At 34.5% G+C, this 19,689-nt stretch overlaps 1 protein-coding gene across 1 annotated transcript; it reads left to right on the forward strand.

Annotated features, from left to right (window-relative positions):
* The first annotated feature begins 15,097 nt into the window (after positions 1-15,097).
* LOC111893950 (WAT1-related protein At1g25270) lies at positions 15,098-19,354 on the forward strand. Its single transcript, XM_023890026.3, has 7 exons — positions 15,098-15,510; positions 16,355-16,417; positions 16,954-17,070; positions 17,752-18,001; positions 18,343-18,501; positions 18,602-18,753; positions 18,857-19,354. The coding sequence occupies exons 1-7, from the start codon at positions 15,308-15,310 to the stop codon at positions 19,107-19,109; spliced, it is 1,197 nt and encodes a 398-aa protein (XP_023745794.1). The 5' UTR covers positions 15,098-15,307; the 3' UTR covers positions 19,110-19,354.
* Positions 19,355-19,689: the final 335 nt, after the last annotated feature.

Raw genomic sequence — 19,689 nt, forward strand, 5'->3', positions numbered from 1 at the left:
GCATACCAATTTATCACCTTTCGAATTTCAGCCTTTTCCTTTTCATTGTTCTTTGCACAGTTGTTCATTCGAACCATAAGATTTGTATAATGAGGTGTGGTATACCTTTCAGTATCACATACTTGAAAAGGGAACTTTGTGTTGTTACTCTTCTTATTTTTACCAATAAACCCAATTCCCAGAGGTTTCAAACAAATCTCTCCATCTTTAAAGCTTTTCAAACTAGCTTGCTTTTCAGCATGGTTTGAGGAATAGTGATCGGTTTATCTAATGCTTGAGCTAATCCGACGTCAGTTAAAGCCAATGAACCATAGTATCCATTAATGAACACCTTCAAGTAAGAAAAACCATTTACGAAATCTTCTTTGTTTGTCACTTGCAGCTTCGAAACATCAACACTCTTCATAATCTTTGCAACAACCAACAAACCATGAAGATTCATTAAAGGGAAGTCTGCAACCGAGAAATCAAATACAACGTTGTCTGCTCGGACTGCATGATATCGATAATTCTGCAACATACCCTCGAATAGATTACTCATTATTTGTTGTTTTGGGTAATCAACTTCTTACTTGAATTATTACTACACTTGTCTCATGCTCTCAGCATGCACACAATGTTTACCTACGGTCCTTACTTTGTGAAATAGATCAAATGAACACATTTCTAATCATACTCATTTCACAACTCCCAATCCTTATCATAAGTATAAGAATATCAAATTCTTGTTACTTATGCTAGATTCTAACATTTTATGCAATGATTCTTTCGTAAAGTCATTGCTCAAAATCATCAAGACTTGGCTGATCTCTATCAGAAACAATTCTATAGATATGATGTCTCTCACTCAAAGTACATTCCTTTGATCATCCTTTTTGCATAATAGTTTCTAATCTAGATATAGATTCTCAATATCCAACTCCCAATATGGAAACATTTCCATATTTTCCATATGACAATTCATTCTTAATAGAATCTTATCTATTCATAATAATGTCGATATGGTCCATCTAATACCATACTTCCAACTACTCACAAGCGACCAATCCTCAGCGAGCTTTGGATTGTCCTTTGATAGTTGTTTAATTATCTTAGTCAAAACCGATTCTTGTCCTTTTTACCTCTTAATGTGCTAGACATTTGGAAAATTTTAGAATGGTCAAATATTATAGCACTTGCAATTTATCCTTTACCCGAAGCATAAGGGACACGATGCATAATGTCTTACATAAAGATCTGATACTTTATCAATCTTTTGTCATAATATTTTATGTGTCACGTTCTCACAATTCGAACTATGAGGAGGGATGCCATTATCATAATAGAAATTTTGAGAACACACTATGTATCCTTGACTAAATTTATTAACATTCCATAACCTAAGCCGTTAGATTTGAAATGAAGCATAATCTTCTCTCCCTTAATTATAGCAAAACGACTTTTCAACCCTTACGACTTTGCAAAGTATAACTCTTGTTTTCTATAATTAATATTGCTAACTTGCAATACTTGCCTTAATAATCATACAAGCACAACATTTATGCTCCCACTATCATGATGATTATTATCATATAAGCATAACACTTATGCTCCCACTAGCTTTGACATGTATTTAGAAACCAGCTTAACTTCCAGAAAAACAATACCTATTGAATTTCTATATTTCTAATACCTTATACACCTTTGTCTTACATAGATCATATGTGTGTCTAAACAATTCAGACGAATTGCCAAATCTCACAAATCGAATCATGGAAAGGGATACCATAACCATAATCGAATTCGAGAATACAATTTTCACAATCAATATCTTCTTAAAATCTCTCTTAGTGAAAGCATTTCCTCACAATCATGAAGGAGGGAATCTTAGGACACTTAGATTTTAATGGTGTATGTGTTCCTATCCCTATGAATTTTTCAAAACCAAAGTTTGCGACAAACCCAAACTCATATGGACCGAAACTTCTCAATCTTGATTTCTTGCCTTATGGTAACACGGCTGCCCATCATGTCTTCCAAGTAGTTAAGCAGCTCACCCTTTCCTATCAATGTACTTTTCATTGATCAAAGTGCTTGCCTTTTATGCGTTCAAATGAGAACTCATAGAACTCACATGCATAATTAACTCAATTGGAACCGCACAGAAACAAGATAGTGTCAACACGATAGGTTGTAAACCTCGACTCGTGTGCTAGTGATGATCGATATGGTTTATTCTTGATTAGTTCGTGAAACTTTTCGAGACCATTAAGACTCCCACCGACTCCTTGACATATAAGATTCTCTTGTCAATAAACATTTCTCGACAAACAAATATTCAAGAGTTAGTGTAGCTTTTATCAAGACAAAACACTTCACAAAATTGGTCCTAGTTGGTCTTTGTCTTATCCAAGACATCACAACTTTCCACATTTGATGAATGTTATAAACCTTCTTAAGACTTGTCACTCAATGTCACAATCTTAACTCTAAGACTTGGTTTTGGAATGAAGTATGATTGACTTCTTGATTTAACCATTTCTTCAATTCTTGATTCCTCTTCAAAGACATACAATTGCACTAAGACTCACTTAGAGGATCAATTGAGATATGGTTCTTAATCATTAAGACCTATCATAAAACATAATAAAAGGTACTCTCCCTTTGTCTTAGAATAGAGAAACTTTTATCTTTCTGCCTACTTGATTCTTCTTTATTCGTTCTGCTATTTATTGAAACTCTTTCAATCAACTGAGAATTACACTTAATCTCATAAGTATAATCATATTTACTTAACCTTAGTAAATCATGATGAATATCTTTGTTACTCTTGTGGTGGACTTGATCAACACACAACCTTGTGTACTCGATCTCCTAGTCCTTCACTTGACACTTTGTCAACGAATTAGTCTAATTTCCAAATATGAACTTTCTCATTCATCATGCAACCAAGTTGTATGATTCCAAGTTTCTGTCCAATTGAAACTTGGGCGATGACAAACTTTCCCTATTTGGTAAATTCTTGACATTTCCAAAAATAACATAATTAAGAAACAAATCCATTATTGCTAACAACAGAAACATTCAAACATCAATTTTTCATACACGCCATTGCAAGGATAAATATAAAATAAAAATCTATTTTATTGCGGAAAAATTTGTCCTTACAATGCAATTCATTGAAAAACTATGTTAATACATATTTCATAGCAATCTATTCTAACTCTAAGTAGTAGCTCAAGAATCCAATCTTCAAACAATGCGATCGAAATCCATTTCTTCACGATTAGATTCTGCTCACTTCTTCCCTTAAGTTTCATTTCCTTTCTTCGATCCTACAAAACATCAATTGTAATCTTATCACATCATGTATCAAGAATTTAGAATAGGAACTTAAAAGCGTTTGTTAATGGATTTTACCTAAAGCAGAGCCATACTTTTGACTCTCCCATCTCTTAGATCTTTTAGGTAAATAGGGCAGCTTCGTCTCCAATGCCCCTTCTCTTGGCAATAAAAGCAAATTGACTTTTTTGGAACAGCGCATGGAACTACTTCAGACTTTGCCTTTCTCTTATGATCAAACCCTTCGATCATGGCATGCCTTTCATTGCCTATATCCACAAAGGTCTGGAAGGCAGATCCACCAATCAACTTTGCTTTTACAGTGCGCCAAATCATTGCTGATTCAGCAGAAATAAGTATATAGGTGAGATCACTGAGGGTTATGTCGTGGTTCATCATATAGTACTCTCTTACGAACTCACTATATGAGTCAGGAAGTGACTGAAGAACCTAGTCAATAGCCAGCTCCTCATAGACAACAAATCCCAACATTCTTAACCTATCAATGTGTGACTTCATCTCTAGGATGTGTGCACACACTGGCTTTCCTTCTTCATGTTTACTTGCCAAAAGGGCTTGAGTGAGTTTGAACTTTTCAATCTTTTGAACTTGTGGGTTAGGGAGAATAATAGGAGGAGGTGGAGGAAGTGAAGCATGATCTCGTGTTCCTCGATCGAATCGTGGAATATCATCTTCATGTGAAAAGCTTATTCCACGGGATTTGGGAAGACCACAGTTGTCATACTTTGACATCTACAAAATGGGAGAAAAATTAAATTCAAGTTAGTTGATTGATTGAGTCCTTAATAAATCACCCAAATGAGATATTAAGGCTAGGACCCAACACAATACTCTACAACCTAGAAAAGGGATGTCGTAATCTAGTTGCATAATATTTGAAGGTAAGTGAATGACGATTCACTAATTTCCACCATGAAAAACGAAAAAGAAATTTAAGTTTTAAATCTATGAAAATTCCTAGATCTTTTGAGATTCATTGAACTTTTCAATGGCATGTTTAAATCTCAATATTCCCCTCTAGTTTGTGACTGGGATACCGAGGATCACAAAGCGGGTGTGAATAACCATGCAGACTTACATGGTGCCCCCACATGTTACAGTCACCTATTCGATGTGCCGGTTAACCACACACGCTCCACTGAACTATGACAAACATTGAGTCACCCTTTGCTACCTTCGCTTAGAACCATTTAGTGTGTCGATTAACCACACACGCTCCACTAACGTCTTCGCAAGGGCACAAAGTGTAATTTTATGGAATTGCATCAATTCACTTTTGCCTAAAGTAACTAAGATTGGGAATTTGTAAAAGCATTTAGTTACTTTTGTACTTCATTATACTTATAATGGAAAGTTCCTGTCCTATCCTACCCGTTCGGCTAACGACCCTCCACTAGTCAAGAGTGCGGTGGGTAAGAGTGGATACCCATTCAATCGCCATTTTATAGACAATTTCCTTAAACACCCCTTATAGACCAGCTTCGTGAATGAGGCCGACTAACGGTAAGATTGAATTTTACTCATGCATATATATTACACTTTTAATGTTATATATAATATAGGGTGTATTTTACACTTTTAAAATACTAGGTTGTCAAATTTAATAATTATACACTTTAATTAATTAATAAAACCATAAGGGTGTGATTTGAACTTTTCAAAACAATACTAGGGTTTTAGAATTTAACATTTCTAAATTAAACTTTTAATCAACTTTTAAATTCCAAAACTTGAGGGCAAGTTTTGAAACATTTCAAAACATTAGGGTTTCAACTATTTAAATTTCAAAACAAAACCTTTAAGTTCAAATTTAAACCATAAAACTTACATGGGCACAAATGAAACTTTTTCGAAACACAAGGATCAAATAACAAATAATAGAAATCAAACAATTAATTTTGTCATTATCTATATTTGACCTAATTTCATTTTCTTGCAAGATAAGTTACCTAATTAATACAAATAATCAATCTTTAATCATATAAGGAAGTTATTATCTAATCAATTGGTAATTATCTTGTGTTTTGGCAAGGATAATCTTTTAGAAACATTAAAAATCGTATTTTATAAGTTTAAAACGAATATGGTAATTATCCTTAAGCAAAACAGCAATAAAATCTGAAATTCCCTCTGTCTGACGCTCCGACTCGCCGAGTCACACATTAGAACTCGCCGAGTAGGGCAGACTCGCCGAATCCATGTAGTGACTCGCCGAGTCAGTTCGAACAGAAGGCCAGAATTCAATTTTCAGTTAATAATTCAACATAGCATCACATACAATAGAAACCAATCAAGGCTCTGATACCACTGATGGGTTTTAGCCATAAGAACATCCTATGTACTCATGCAAACCCTAATGCTTGGATCTAGGTTTCTCTATTGTACATGCAATGTATCCAAGACTTATAATCTTAGATCTAACATATTATAAACTGAAATTAGGGTTTAGAGAATTACCTTTGATTGTTATGTAGCAATAACAATCTCAAATCCTCCTTGTAATGACTTTAGAAAGCTTAGAGTCACAATTGTCACTCCTCTAATGGCTCACAAACACCAAGAGCAAGAGGATGAAGAATAAGGAGAGAGGAGGCTGCCCGAAACGTCCAGAAACCCTAGTGAAACTCTTAGCCACGTTTTTGGGGCTTAAGGGTACTTTATATACGTGTAGGCTATTAGGGTTTTCAACTAGGAAACCCTAATCTGACTGCTTAAGCCCTAAGCAGCCCATGGACCCTTTTAGAATATCCCTTGGACGATTTCTAATGGGTTTCCCCATAGAATTCGTCCAACCTATTATTCCAAGGTGATACATAGCCCAAATGCAATTATCTTATAATTACAGTTCCAGTCCCTTAAGTTTAATTAATCTCTTTTAGTTACAAAATTAATTATCAATTAATTCTTGACTAATATTAATTAAACAATATGATTTCTCCTTTAATATATTATTCTCATAATATATTAATAAATCATAATTAATCTTCTCTCTCCATAATTCATCCTATCAAGTTGCTTTGGTGAAGGCAACCCAAAAGGACCATGCACCATCGGGTCAAGTACATACCAAAATAGTTATGGACTTAGACACTAATCCAACACATTCAACATGCCCCACTGTGCGGATTATCGCACTTACCGCAACGACTCCAGCCCTGCTAGCTTCTAGGGCGTGAATCAGATGTATTGGGCCTCTTAGCCTGACCTACTGTTGTATGCACCTGCTTCGGCTTGCGCTTTATCCAAATATCCAGCTCAATCTCCTACTCACGGTCCTTATTAATTATCTCATTAGGGGTCTTACACCCCAAAAAGCTCATAAACTACCTGATGTCATCCCTCAACATATCATGATATATTGTCTTCTTTATCTCCTCATCCGTAGCGTACTGCGGAACAAACATAGCTCTATCTCGAAACTTGGTGATGATCTCTGCTACAATATCATTAGTCTGGAGAAGGTCTTGGAACTCCCTCGCCAGCTGTTGTACCTCGATCGCTAGTGCAAACGCCCTCTATAACCTTATAATAAACCCCTCGCAAGTCATGACTGCCATTTTCGCAGACCCTATTACTCGGCCAACCTCATCCCACCAGTCACGTGTTTGGTCCCTCCATAGGCAGAATGTGAATCCTACCTTTTCCCCCCTTAGGACAAAAACTCGTCCGCTGAGCATTCTCCATGTTAGCGATCCAGCGTCAACTAGAGATGGGGTCCTTAGCCCCAAAGAACCCAGGATCTCCACATGCCCTGAACTCCGAAACGAAGGAGTCCATGCTTCTATCTGACCCCCATCAATCTCGACCTGGAGATCCATGAGCCTCTCCTCCCTAAGCTCTATAATACCCTTATTGATGGTACCGAACATCACAGGAGTAGCATCCAAGATACCGTAAGTAACCTCGGGCGCTATAACCTCTTGCAGTATCTCATCAATCTGTTTGTGCTAAAGCCAAAACTAGAACCTGGACCTGAACTGAAACCTCCTTCTTGAGCGGCCATCACCATGCTCGAGCTGAAATAAAAACATATATATGATCAACATAAAACTCAAGGGAACTCATAATATACATGTGACCTTAAAGTCCCCCAGGTCCATCCTTGTCCCGGGTACAAATCTTGTGCTTCCAGTAGTACTGGCCTAATACTACCTTTCAAACCTATATATACCTTCGTCAAGAGCCGTCCTAATTCCTCTAAGTTATCACACTAAACCTATATACCAATCCTATACTAAAAAACATTCATATCCTAGACTTTCCTAGGAATTCTCAACTCCATCGCCCGCAATACCATGAACCTCAATCAACACTGATGCTTGCCTTACGCATGCAAGTTATACACAAAATGGAACCACATAGATTATCAAATGATGATTCTACTGTAACACCCATAAAATTCATGAAAAATTTAAACTTTTAAACTAAACCTAAATCATCATTGTTTACAAATTGTTTTCAAAATAAGTTTCACATCAGTTTTTCCTACAATCATAAAAACAAAATATGAGGAGGTGCACGATCACGCCTTCGCCTTCCTGCAATCCTTTGAAGTACCTGAAACATAACCCAAAACTGTAATCCTAAAGCTTAGTGAGTTCCCCCAAAATACCAATACATAACAAATAGTACAAAAATAATATCAGCATGCAATGGGTCCACAACTCACAGACTGGATTACCCCTGAGCCCACAACATAAGTTTGGCTTACCCTTTTGGCCCACAACTTATGTCTGGCTTGCTCCCCGTACCTCAGTATGATTCTGGCATGCCCTATATGGTCCTCAGCTCGTATCTGGAATGCCTATAAGCCCTCGGTATGAGTCTGGCATGCCCTTCCTGGCCCTCAACTCATATCTGGTACGCTCCAAGGTTAGTTGGCTACATCACAAAGTAGTATGACCTCAACCTGTCCCATACAATATGTCGATGTATAACATATAATGTCATAAGCAGATAAACAATCAATTCACAGGTAGTACTATAGATCTACCAGACTAGCATAACAATACTAGCATGCATAACTATATCATACTCAACATATCAGCAATAATAGGTTATCAAACCAATGGGCCAGCCTTGGTACCTTTGACCCGAAAGTATAATGAGGAAGACTCACCTCACAATTTCGAACTGAACTGAAACCTCCGACTGCTGCTGTCCGAAAATCCCGAACTATCACAATAAATGAACACTCAGTCGACAATTGGAATACCAATCTTAGCTAAGGGCCCAAACATAGGGTAAATGTCAACTTCACCCTTTCCTTAATTGGGACAAGACCCAAGTCCAAATCTTAGATCCTAAAGACTTAATTACTTAAAGGCCCATGATTGGCCTAATTTTCTAAATTGGGCCCAAACCCATTATTGGCCCTCATCCAAAGACCCGATCCTCTAATTATCCAAGAAATAGACTTATCTAGATGATCCAATAGGACCCAAACATCAAGGCCTAACAGATTGCCCAATACCCGAAGTCCAAAATAGCTAAGACCAACAGGCTGAGTACGCAGGGCGTACTCAGCTGTACGCTCAGCGTACCTGCCTTGACCAGAAAATGAGACGTTGGCCACCTATGCCCGACGTATGCCTTGGTACGCCCATAGTACACTGTGGCCATGCAAAACTCCATTAAGTCCTTAATACATCCCGTCCAGACGTCCCAACTCAGATCTATACCCAAAAAGACGTCCCAAACCATATGGTTTCCAACTTTATGGTTATGCATGCCCAATAAGTCCCGAAACTCAAAACCCTTGCTTGTATTAACCATTTAAGACCTTTATAAAATGTATGCAACCACTAAATGGGACAAGATAGCATTTTTATGATCTAGGACACTCTAAACCTTCTGCAAGGATGCACCCTTTGGTCTTAGAGTAGCTCAACTCATCAAGAACAAGAAAAGGGACTTAAGCACACATAAAGCTTTCATGCAAGATCTACAAGGAAATACAAGTAAAGGTAAAGGCTTTTTATCTTCTGGAGCTTTTTCATGAGATGAAGATCTCAGATCCAAAGCTTGAATCCACACCAAGGCTCTTTAAGGAATCTCTTCTCCTTTTTCTTTTTCTCAACACAAAGAACCCTCACACACACTCAAACTTCACACACACAAGGCTAGGATTTGGAAAACGGCTCAAAGCTATGGAGGCTAAAAATGTTAGGGGAAATGAGCTATAAGGATACTTATATACCACCCAAACCCTAAATATTAGGGTTTTCATCGAACGTAAGTACGCCCAGCGTACTCCTGCTTAAAATTGCAAAAATAGCCACTAGGGAATCTTATGGCTACAACCTTCTATTCCTAAGGACTAAAAATAACAAAGATAATAATATTGGGAGGATTCAAAAATAACTGCAGTCCTGGGATGTTACCTAATTCCACAATAGAAAAAGGAACAGGAAATGAGGCTAAATCGATTATTTTAGGGCTATATGATACTAATTGTATATAACTTAAAAAGCATACACTTAGTAATTAACTGAACCGATAATAGTTCCAAGTAATACACAACATCCAATCATCATAGGCTATAAAGCATCACACAAATCAGGTAATTCTATCATATGATTCCTGAAGGTATCCTTAGCCCTAATCTAGCATGCAGTTCACACATCAAGTATACTAATCATAATACATAGGAATGGGTAATTTGAGAACCACTTACTTGAGCTCAGGTGATTGCACGCATCACACCCCTTTTTACATAGTAAAAATCTTTTTAGAAACTCAATTTCTTTTTTCTTTTGAAAAGATTATAATTTACTCAGTTTGAGTCCTCATAAACCCGAAAGTGTGCCCAAATCGCTTAAATCAATGCTCTGATACCAACTTGTAACATCTCAAAAACTAAGACAAAAGTTTTCTTTTAAAAATCGATAGTTTCAATCATCAGATAGATCTAATTCAATCACAATGTAAATTATCCAAAACATCAAAGTAATAGTATCCAACAAGTGCAAAAATCATGAGGGGAAGATGTTGTGCCATCACGCCGGGCCCTTCCCTTTTGTACCAGAAGTACATAAAATCATAACATAAACTGCAAGCACAAGGCATAGTGAGTTTCCTAAAAATACCACATACAAAACATACAACTGGACCTAGCCCTGGGGTATATTCCAACCAATAAACAAATACGGGCCCAGCTCTGGGGTCCCATCTTGGGGTTTATTTCAACCCGATCGTACAATAATGGGCCCTACCCTAGGTTTTATTTCAACCCGATCATACCCTAATGGTCCCCGCCCTAGGGTTTATTTCAACCCAATCATACAATACTGGGCCCGCCATGGGGTTTATTTCAACCCGATCATATAATAATGGGCCTCGCCTTGGGGTTTATTTCAACTCGATCATACAAACATATATGAAAGTCACATGATAGCTAGCATTCTACAAAACAAAAAAAAATGGGTCGGCATTGGTGCCTTCGTCCCATGGATACAATGAGGAGACTCACCTCTAATTGAAGATAACTTAATTGTACACTCGAGCTGCTGCTGACACAGTTCCTCCCACTAACATATCCCAATAATATCCTTAATTAATAATCAGGATTAACCCATAAACGAAAGTCTAATTCATCCTTTGTCTATCTAAAGGCAAAAAACCATTTTTCCCTTCCCATTCATGACTCAAATAGTCAAAGCCCAAAACCCCTAAAAACCTAAGGCCCAAAAATGACCCAAGTAGATTTCCAGGTAGTACGCTCAGCATACAACCTACTACGCCCTGCATACACTGCTCGATACATAAGGATTACGGGGAAACGATCACGTACGTGCATCATACACAAAGTTATGACTGACATACACATCAGAGATCTAGACTTCCAAATAAGGTCTTAATGCATTAAGACCTAACGTCCAACTTCAGATCTAACATTCAACAAACATCTAGGATCATAAATTTGTAACCTTTATGCCTTTTCATGGGACAAGGTGGCTAAAAACACAACCCTAACTTAAATTATCAACTAAACTTCCCTAGCTCTTGCATGGATGCAAAACCAAGGTCCAAGCTTACATTTTTATGGCACTAAACACCCAAAAACGATTGAAATAATAGCTTAAAGGCCCGGGAGTATTCCTTACTCACCTGGATCAAGATTTTGGGACAAATGCGGTATAAATCTAAGCTTAAACAATATCTACAGGAATATGCATCAAGGTTGGAGCTTTATACCTCTAGAAGATGCATAAGAGATAGTTATTGTTGGATCCCGAGGCTTGAGTGAAACACCACAACTTCAAGAGTCTTCCTTCACCACCAAGAACACCCAAAATGACCTTCTAAAGCTTCAAAAACACACACACACACATACACTCAATTAGGGTTTATAAATGGTGGCTAAGCGAGATAGAGGCTCAAGGTAGGAAAGGGTAGGAGTCCATATTGTCCTTTAAATAGGGGCCAAACCCAGAAATAAGGGTTTTCTTTTTGCTTGCATATGCCCAACGTACACACACATACACCCAACGTATATAAGGGGGATCCACGATCATCACTTAAGGTCCTATTCCCTACGTACCTAATCTGTAGGCCCAACCTAGGGACCACTTTTGCAACTTTTAAGGAAATTAGGCCTTTACTGAAATTACCTAGAACACTAGTGTTACATATCAGTAACAAAAATAGCAATTTGACCCCTTATCTTTTCTTCATTCATTTATGTTTGTTTAGCATATTCACGAACATAAACAAATAAACTTGAACAATGTAATTTGTTAAACGAACGAACATGAAAAAGGAAACTTGTTCGTTTATCCATTTGTGTTCGTTCATTTGTTCGGCTAACTTAAACAAACAGACATGAACAAGTCCTTGTTTGTGTTTGTTCGGTTCATTTACTGCTCTAGTCATGCATAAAGTTAATGACATTTTGGATCTAGGCTTAGGAATCTCTATGATTGAGCCTTGGATCTGGATAAAGGTAGAAAATTTATCCGCTAAGATCATGTTATAAAGGGTTCTGGAAAGTTTAGGCCTTTGGCTTAAAGGATTAAGCACCTAATGAATGAAGTATCTATCCAAAAGAGCATGGTGAGCTCTTTTCCTTGGCACGACACTCCTCATGATGTCTGTCTCGATTGTTTTGTCATTTTTTGAGTCTAGAGCGCCAACGCCTGAACATTGACCTTTGACTTTGACCAACTAACAAGTTTGACTGTTGGTTAAACTTTGATGAATATGAGCTATAGACTAATGTTTGACATCTATTTGGTTAAATATGTTTAGTGTTAATTATTCATGAAGTATCTTGTGAGACTGCTCGTTTTGAGATTTTGCATGCTTGGCTCAAATGCGTTTTCATTGTACGATGTGTGACATTCCATATCCAATGCGTGGTATGATGTCTACATGTTATTGATAGGTCATCAAATAAGTTCCTTACATGTTTTGTAATGTTGAGATTAGATAGCCTAAGAACTATTGTCATGGTTTGGTTACATGGTTCTTTTGTGATATATTGCTCTGGGGTAGGAACATCTATTCAATTGTCTATCTTTTCTATTACTACGCATAACTACACATTCATAGGGTGATTCAAATTATGTGGTAGACTATACTGGTTTGTGTTAGGACATCTACCAAGTTGTTTGTTTGAGGTTTATGTTGTTGTTGATATATTGTCGAGTGAATCCCTTAGGGGTTATGCATAGTGTAAAGTAGATAGTTTGAGAACTTTTGATCTAGCCTTTTTGCATGGTACTTGTTTGATATATTGCTCTCGGGTAGGAACACTTGTTCATCTGTCTATCTTTTCTTTAACTGCGTATGACTATGCATTCATAAGCCGATTCGTCAATATTAGAAGAACTTTGGTTTGGTTTGTATGATGGTTAAGGGTATGCGGTTGTATGATGGTTAAGATCTGATTGCTGATATTGGGACTAGGAGACTTTAGACTGGGAGCCCACAATTGTATGGTGGTTGGGAACCAATGCTTCATATTCATGAGGTAATTCGTAGGTTGTATGCATTGTACGTGTGAGAAAATATATGGTATACTAGGGAACTCACTAAGTTTTGTACTTATATTGTTAAGTGAAATGTTTTTCAGTTGATCTAGTACGAAAGGGAAATGTGTGTCGTGATTGTACATTCACATCGATGTTATTTTATTAGTTTGAGACTTTCACTAGTAAACTAATTAACTCTGATTTAATCTTGTGGTTTATGATTTTGGAACAAATTGGATGTTGTGTTGTTTATTTAAAGGATGTTTTTGGTAAGCTAAGTCGTATTTGAAAATGATAAATTTGGTTTGAAATTTGGAACGTTCCAACACTGTTGATTTTTTTCCCACCAAACACAACTTAAAAAATCCAACCTTGTGATGTTGGGGATTATATATGCTTTTAAAATGCATTTTCTTCTTATAGAAGTCTTTTAGAGGGTTATGAATCCAACAAAAAAAAAATGTGTTAGATACAATAAATCTTGCAATTTCAGCATATCTATATCGTGAGAATATAATTACAAACCGATTTCATCATTGTAAACTCCGATCAACAGTTAACATGGCTCCGATTAATAGGTAGGTGGTGAAAGCACTTAAGAACTTCGAAGTTTGATTAGAGTTGTGTAGAGTTGTGTTATCGCAATGTTATGGATGTCGAAAATGTCCTAAACCACTAAAAGAAATTGTAGTTGCTCAAAATTTTAACCGATGAATAAATTATTAAAATCATTATTGGTGCTAATAAAGATAATGAAGGTTCTACCATGGGCTCCCTTCACAAAATGAGGCTATTAAAGCGATAATCACATTGAATAAAGATAATGAAAGTTCTACAATGGGCTCCCTTCGCAAAACGAGGCTATTAAAGCAATAATCACATTGAATATTTTCTTGTTAAGCTATGAAAACACAACACTAGAAGATCTTACAATAATAATTCTCTCTAATAAATGAATGTTTTTTTGCCACTTGTCACACTCTCATTCAATTTGCTAAATGTCATTTTGAATTAGTTTTTTTCCACATGTTATTTTATGAGTTTTTCTATTTTATTAAATTTCACATAATATTTTAATGTAATAATTGCAATTAATATATTAATAAATGGATATCAAATTCATTAATGAACTTATACTTTAATTTCAAAATTCTTAAAATTAAAGCTCATTAATTTCTTTATTTATTTAAATTATTTGTTTAAGTTAAAAAAACATTTACATTATAATATATTTTTTTATTTTTTTATAAATTCAAAGTTCTCAAATATTTTGACCTTTATATTTAATTTTTTTTTTAATTGAGTCATTTAATACATGAGTCTCACAACTAGTAAAGATAATTAAAAATGAATTCAAGATTAAATTGATTTCAACAAAAAAAAAAAAAAAAAGACATTTTCATCATTTTTCAAAAAGCATTCTTAAATCATTCATCTAATATGTAGTATATTATAATTTATTAATTTATATTTTGTAACGGGTCTTTAGAAATTATCAAAAACATATTATCTTATATTATTAACTAATTATTACTTTAACATCTTATCCCCAAATCAAACCCACCTAAAATACTATAATAGAGAGTTTATTAAATAATTGAGAATTAATTTATCAAGTTTCTACTAGATATTGTTTTCACCGGTTTGCTGACTGTTTTTGACAACTGGTAAATACCTGAAGGTGCCTTTTGTCATTCATCAAAACTTACTTTTACAACATGCTCACTATTTATACAACACGTTCTTCTCTTCTTGTTACTGTTTCAAGAACAGACGCCAAAAGACTCGCTCTCTCCTCTTCAATTTTCTCATATATATGCCCAAACGTTTCACCATTTTTTTTGAATTTAAATTATATAGAATTAGTTCTTTCAGAAGGAGATAATTCAATACTTATTTGCTAATCAAGCGAGAGAAGAGGAGAAAAAACACTAATATTTTTTCTCCATTTTCTTCTTGCTTGAAAATTTCTGGTTTTTAGGGTTTATAAAATGGTAACGGTGGAGAAGATCTGCAACGTCATTCATGATCTGAAGCCGGTGTTGCTGATGCTGACTGTTCAGACGACGTTTGCCGGAGTTAATGTTCTTTACAAACTGGCGGCTAATGATGGCATGAATCTTCCTATTCTTGTCGCTTATCGATTTATCTTCTCCACTGCATTCATTGTTCCACTTGCACTTTTGGTTGAAAGGTTCGGATTCTTTCTTTGGATTGGTTATATATATACGTAAGAATAAGAAAAACAGAATTTAGAATGATATATCGTAGAAACATCATGCATTTTGTTCGATGTTCTTGCATACCCACGAACGAAATCCAATTTTTTTTTTTTTTGCAGAAACATCTAAATTAAACTAATTTGTTTTACGTGTATACAATGATCAGATTTCTTATAGAATATATTTATTTGTATAATTAAAAGAAAAAAAAGGTTAATATGTAGAAAAAGGGATAAATTCGAGAAAAACATTGAGAAAATGTGGTTGAAAAGCTTTTTGTTTTATAGATTTTGGTATTAAATTGTGTCTCTTTTGAAATGAGACCAATGAGCTATAGAAAATGGAAATATATTAAATAATTTAATTAAAAATCTCAAAAGAGAAATAATGAAATTGTAATGCTTAATATTAGAGTAAGTTATGCCTTTTTTTCTTTTTCTTGTTTTGTTTAGTTTTTTTTTTTTTTTTTGTCCTCGAGTATATATGAGTTTTATAAATTTTGACTCAAAAAATTTTATGTTTTTTTTATGAGGTTATCCGAACATTTTTTGTTTTTGTTTCTGATTATTTTTGGTTCATAGATATGCTAATTTATGAAAATACAATAGTCATTTATTTATTTTACTTGGAACAAAAGTTAAAGTGGTTATAACAACTTCAATTAAAGTGCAAAATTATAAGATAAAAACTTTTCGGCTCAAAATTGAAAAAAAAAAGTTATTGTAAGACTTAAAAATATTATTTATTCTTAGTATTAATCAAATAAACATTTCATGAAATTTGTCGTTCTAATTAATGTGGTGATATTTCTTACAGGAACAAAAGGCCAAAATTGACATGGATGATACTCTTGCAAGCCTCTTGTTGTGGTCTATTTGGGTATGTATTATTATTATCTTTATTTTTTAATTTATGTTTTTTTTCCTATACATCTATTTTTTATTTAATTTGAATATTAATAATTTTATTTTTAGAGGATTAATTAGTTATGAGGTAGCTGAGGTGTTAGCTGTAGCATAGAGATATGTGAATGTGACCTTCATTAATCTCTCCCAAATACCGATAGACAGTTCTACTTTTACGTGACAAAAAAGGAAATGCTTAGATTTAATTTAATCCTTAATCATTTAATTTATATTCTAAAGTACACGTCTTTTATATACACAAAAAATAAAATGCATAAAGCTATATTTGGACTGCGGACATAACTAGGAATCCTTGTATCCAAAAATAGTAAAAGGGTTACGTGAAGTTTTTGAAAAACTTTATATTATAACTTCTTGGTTCAAATTTGTTTTATTTTTAGAATATTTTCTTTCACTATGCACCTTTTATTCTTGAAGTCGTCTTTTTTTTTTTTTTTTTTTTTTTTTTTTGATAAAAAACAAAACTACAAGTTTTTATTTAATTTGCAGTGGCTCGCTGGCACAAAATTTCTACATAAAAGCGTTATCTTTGACATCAGCCACATTCGCAGCGGCTACCACCAATCTTATTCCCGCCATTACCTTCGTGCTGGCGGTTTGTTTTAGGTAAAAAAAAACTTTTATATGATATCTTTCATTGTATAAAGTTTAGATTATATAAATTGTGGAGAGTTTATTTTCAGATATAAAGACAAAAATAATCATATTGAGGAAGTGCTTTCAACAAGATAGTTATTTTATAAATAAAAAAATCCCAAAAGAAGTACCAATTTTGTAACGGGCCATTACTATATGCTTAAAACTATGTTTTTTTATATTAAAAAACAAAAAATAATTCGATAATATGACATTATTGTTTCTATATACTACGAAATTGTTTATATTACTAAAAATGACAATTTAGTTTAAAAAAGAAACAATCTTTTTTTGAAGTTATTTTTGTTGTGAAGATTTTCAAAAACCATTTTCGTGGCAAAAATAGAATTCTGGATGCAAAAATGAAGTGTTTTGTGGAGGGAGATTTTTCCAAAATTGGTGTAAAAATTAAGGAAATTTTTTGAAAGCAGCTTTAAAATAAGGGACTTATCAAATTGGTGGATAGTTGTGAAGCATAAAAAATTTAGGCCTTTTTATGAAAACCTATTAATAGTGTTATATTTGCTCTTTTTCGTTTCTTTTAATAAATATCGTTTAGATAGTGTTAGTTTTCTTTTTTCAGTAATATAGAACCACTAAAAATGCAATAAATATAGTCATTAATATGTTATAAATTGTTGTGATTTACAGGATGGAAAGGTTGGGTTGGAAGAGTAGCCCTGGTGCAGCAAAAGTCATAGGGACTGTATTAGGGGTTGGTGGGGCCATGTTGTTGACTTTTTATAAGGGCATTGACCTTCACCTATGGAAGACCAACGTTGACCTTTTGCATGGTAAACAACATGGACCAGGTGGTCAACATTCAAGTCATGATAGGGTTTTGGGCTCTTTATTGGCCATGGGTAGTTGCATCAGTTATTCCATCTGGTTAATCATTCAGGTCTGTTTATATTAATGAAGAGATCATCATATAAATAATAATCAAAATAAGTAAACTTACTATTGCAAAATTGATGATCATCATTTGGTAAAAAAAAAAAAGTTATCACTTCATTAAACGGACCTTATATATTGATCATTTTAGTGATTGCCATTAATAATAATGAAATTCTTCTAATAAAATTACTTATCAACAAGTATATAACCAACTATTTTGTATAGACGTGATTGTTTTACATAATATTTTTATTAAAAAAAAAAAAGCAAAGAAAATATTGGAGTATGTAATAAAGGTTAAAACGTACTAATATTTTTCATGTTAATTTGTTGTTATGCTATCAGACAAATTTGGTCAAAAAATATCCTTGTCCTTATTCAGTCACAGCCCTCACATCGTCATTAGGTGCTGTACAAGCAGTCGGGTTTGGGTTATGCACCGAAAGACATTGGGGTGATTGGAAGCTTGGTTGGAACATTAGACTTCTAACAGTGGCTTATACGGTATGTATTTTACTTAACATTGCATACAATTAATTATTTTTTTGCTATTTGTGAAGTTTTTGTTGTCCATTTCCTAACACATGAAAACGTATTTTGATAGGGTATGTTGGCGTCTGGTTTAATGTTTACATTTATTGCATGTTGTGTGCAAATGAGAGGTCCGTTATTTGTATCGGCTTTTAATCCTTTAATGCTTCTACTTGTGGCTATCGCTGGATCTTTAGTCTTGAATGAGAGCCTACACTTGGGAAGGTATGTAATTGTCTTTAGTCTTAATTATATTGTTTTCAAGTGCATGGAAGAATTTGATGTTCTTTTTAAGAATATTTAGAAGGTGTCACTTTATTTATTGCAGTGTCTTGGGTGCGATATTGATAATCGTTGGACTCTATGCTGTATTGTGGGGTAAAGGTAAAGAGGTGAAGAAGGTGGCTCAACTGTGTCCAGTAAGAGAATCTAGCGTAGGAAGTTATAATGGTGCCATTAATGGTGAATCACAAGGCTCAAGCTTTGAGGTTATTTGTGATAGTGATTCAAAACACTCAAGTCTCCGAAGTGGCAATAGTGAATCTAGACGTATTGAGGTTGTTGTGACTTCCTCAGGTTGACAAAGTTCTTATAGAAACGAGTGATCAGGTTGTTGTATCATAAAGACGAGGGATATGGCCATGGGAGCTTTAAGATTTTTTTTTTTTTTTTTTAAATGATGATAAAAACAAATAGAAAAAAATTAGATCAGGGTTTAGCATTGAATGTAGGGTAGGTGCTAAAACTCAGAGTTGTTCATCTGTTGTTGTTTTAGAAGGATTTACTTATTTATTGTTATATATTCCCATTCATTTGGTTTATATATGTTATCATTTGTGTTCAGTTAAATTTAACTATGCTCTAATATCAATCGGGTATAGATAGAGTACTGGAGCCATTTCATTCATGCTAGCTAGAAGTACTGGAGCCATTCAATAGGTATAATTAGAGTACTGGAGCCATTTCTTTCATGCTTGGAGTCTTGCTTCTTATCTTCATTATTGAGTTATAAACATTATTAATGGTGGATCCCATGTCTAAATACAAACAGCCAATCCTAGTCTCAACAGCCGGATGCTGAAGAGGCAGATCTTAATCCGGGATATAATGTACAACATACAAACAATAAAAATAAAAGAAAATAAAAAAAATATTTTATTT

Source organism: Lactuca sativa, chromosome 9, assembly GCF_002870075.4.
Source record: "Lactuca sativa cultivar Salinas chromosome 9, Lsat_Salinas_v11, whole genome shotgun sequence".
NCBI lineage: Eukaryota > Viridiplantae > Streptophyta > Magnoliopsida > Asterales > Asteraceae > Lactuca > Lactuca sativa.

Coding starts and splice junctions, on each gene's coding strand:
- LOC111893950 (XM_023890026.3), top strand. CDS start 15,308: ATGGTAACGGTGGAGAAGATCTGCAACGTCATTCATGATCTGAAGCCG. Junction 18,002..18,342: donor CCATCTGGTTAATCATTCAG/GTCTGTTTATAT, acceptor TTATGCTATCAG/ACAAATTTGGTCAAAAAATA. Junction 18,754..18,856: donor GAGAGCCTACACTTGGGAAG/GTATGTAATTGT, acceptor TATTTATTGCAG/TGTCTTGGGTGCGATATTGA.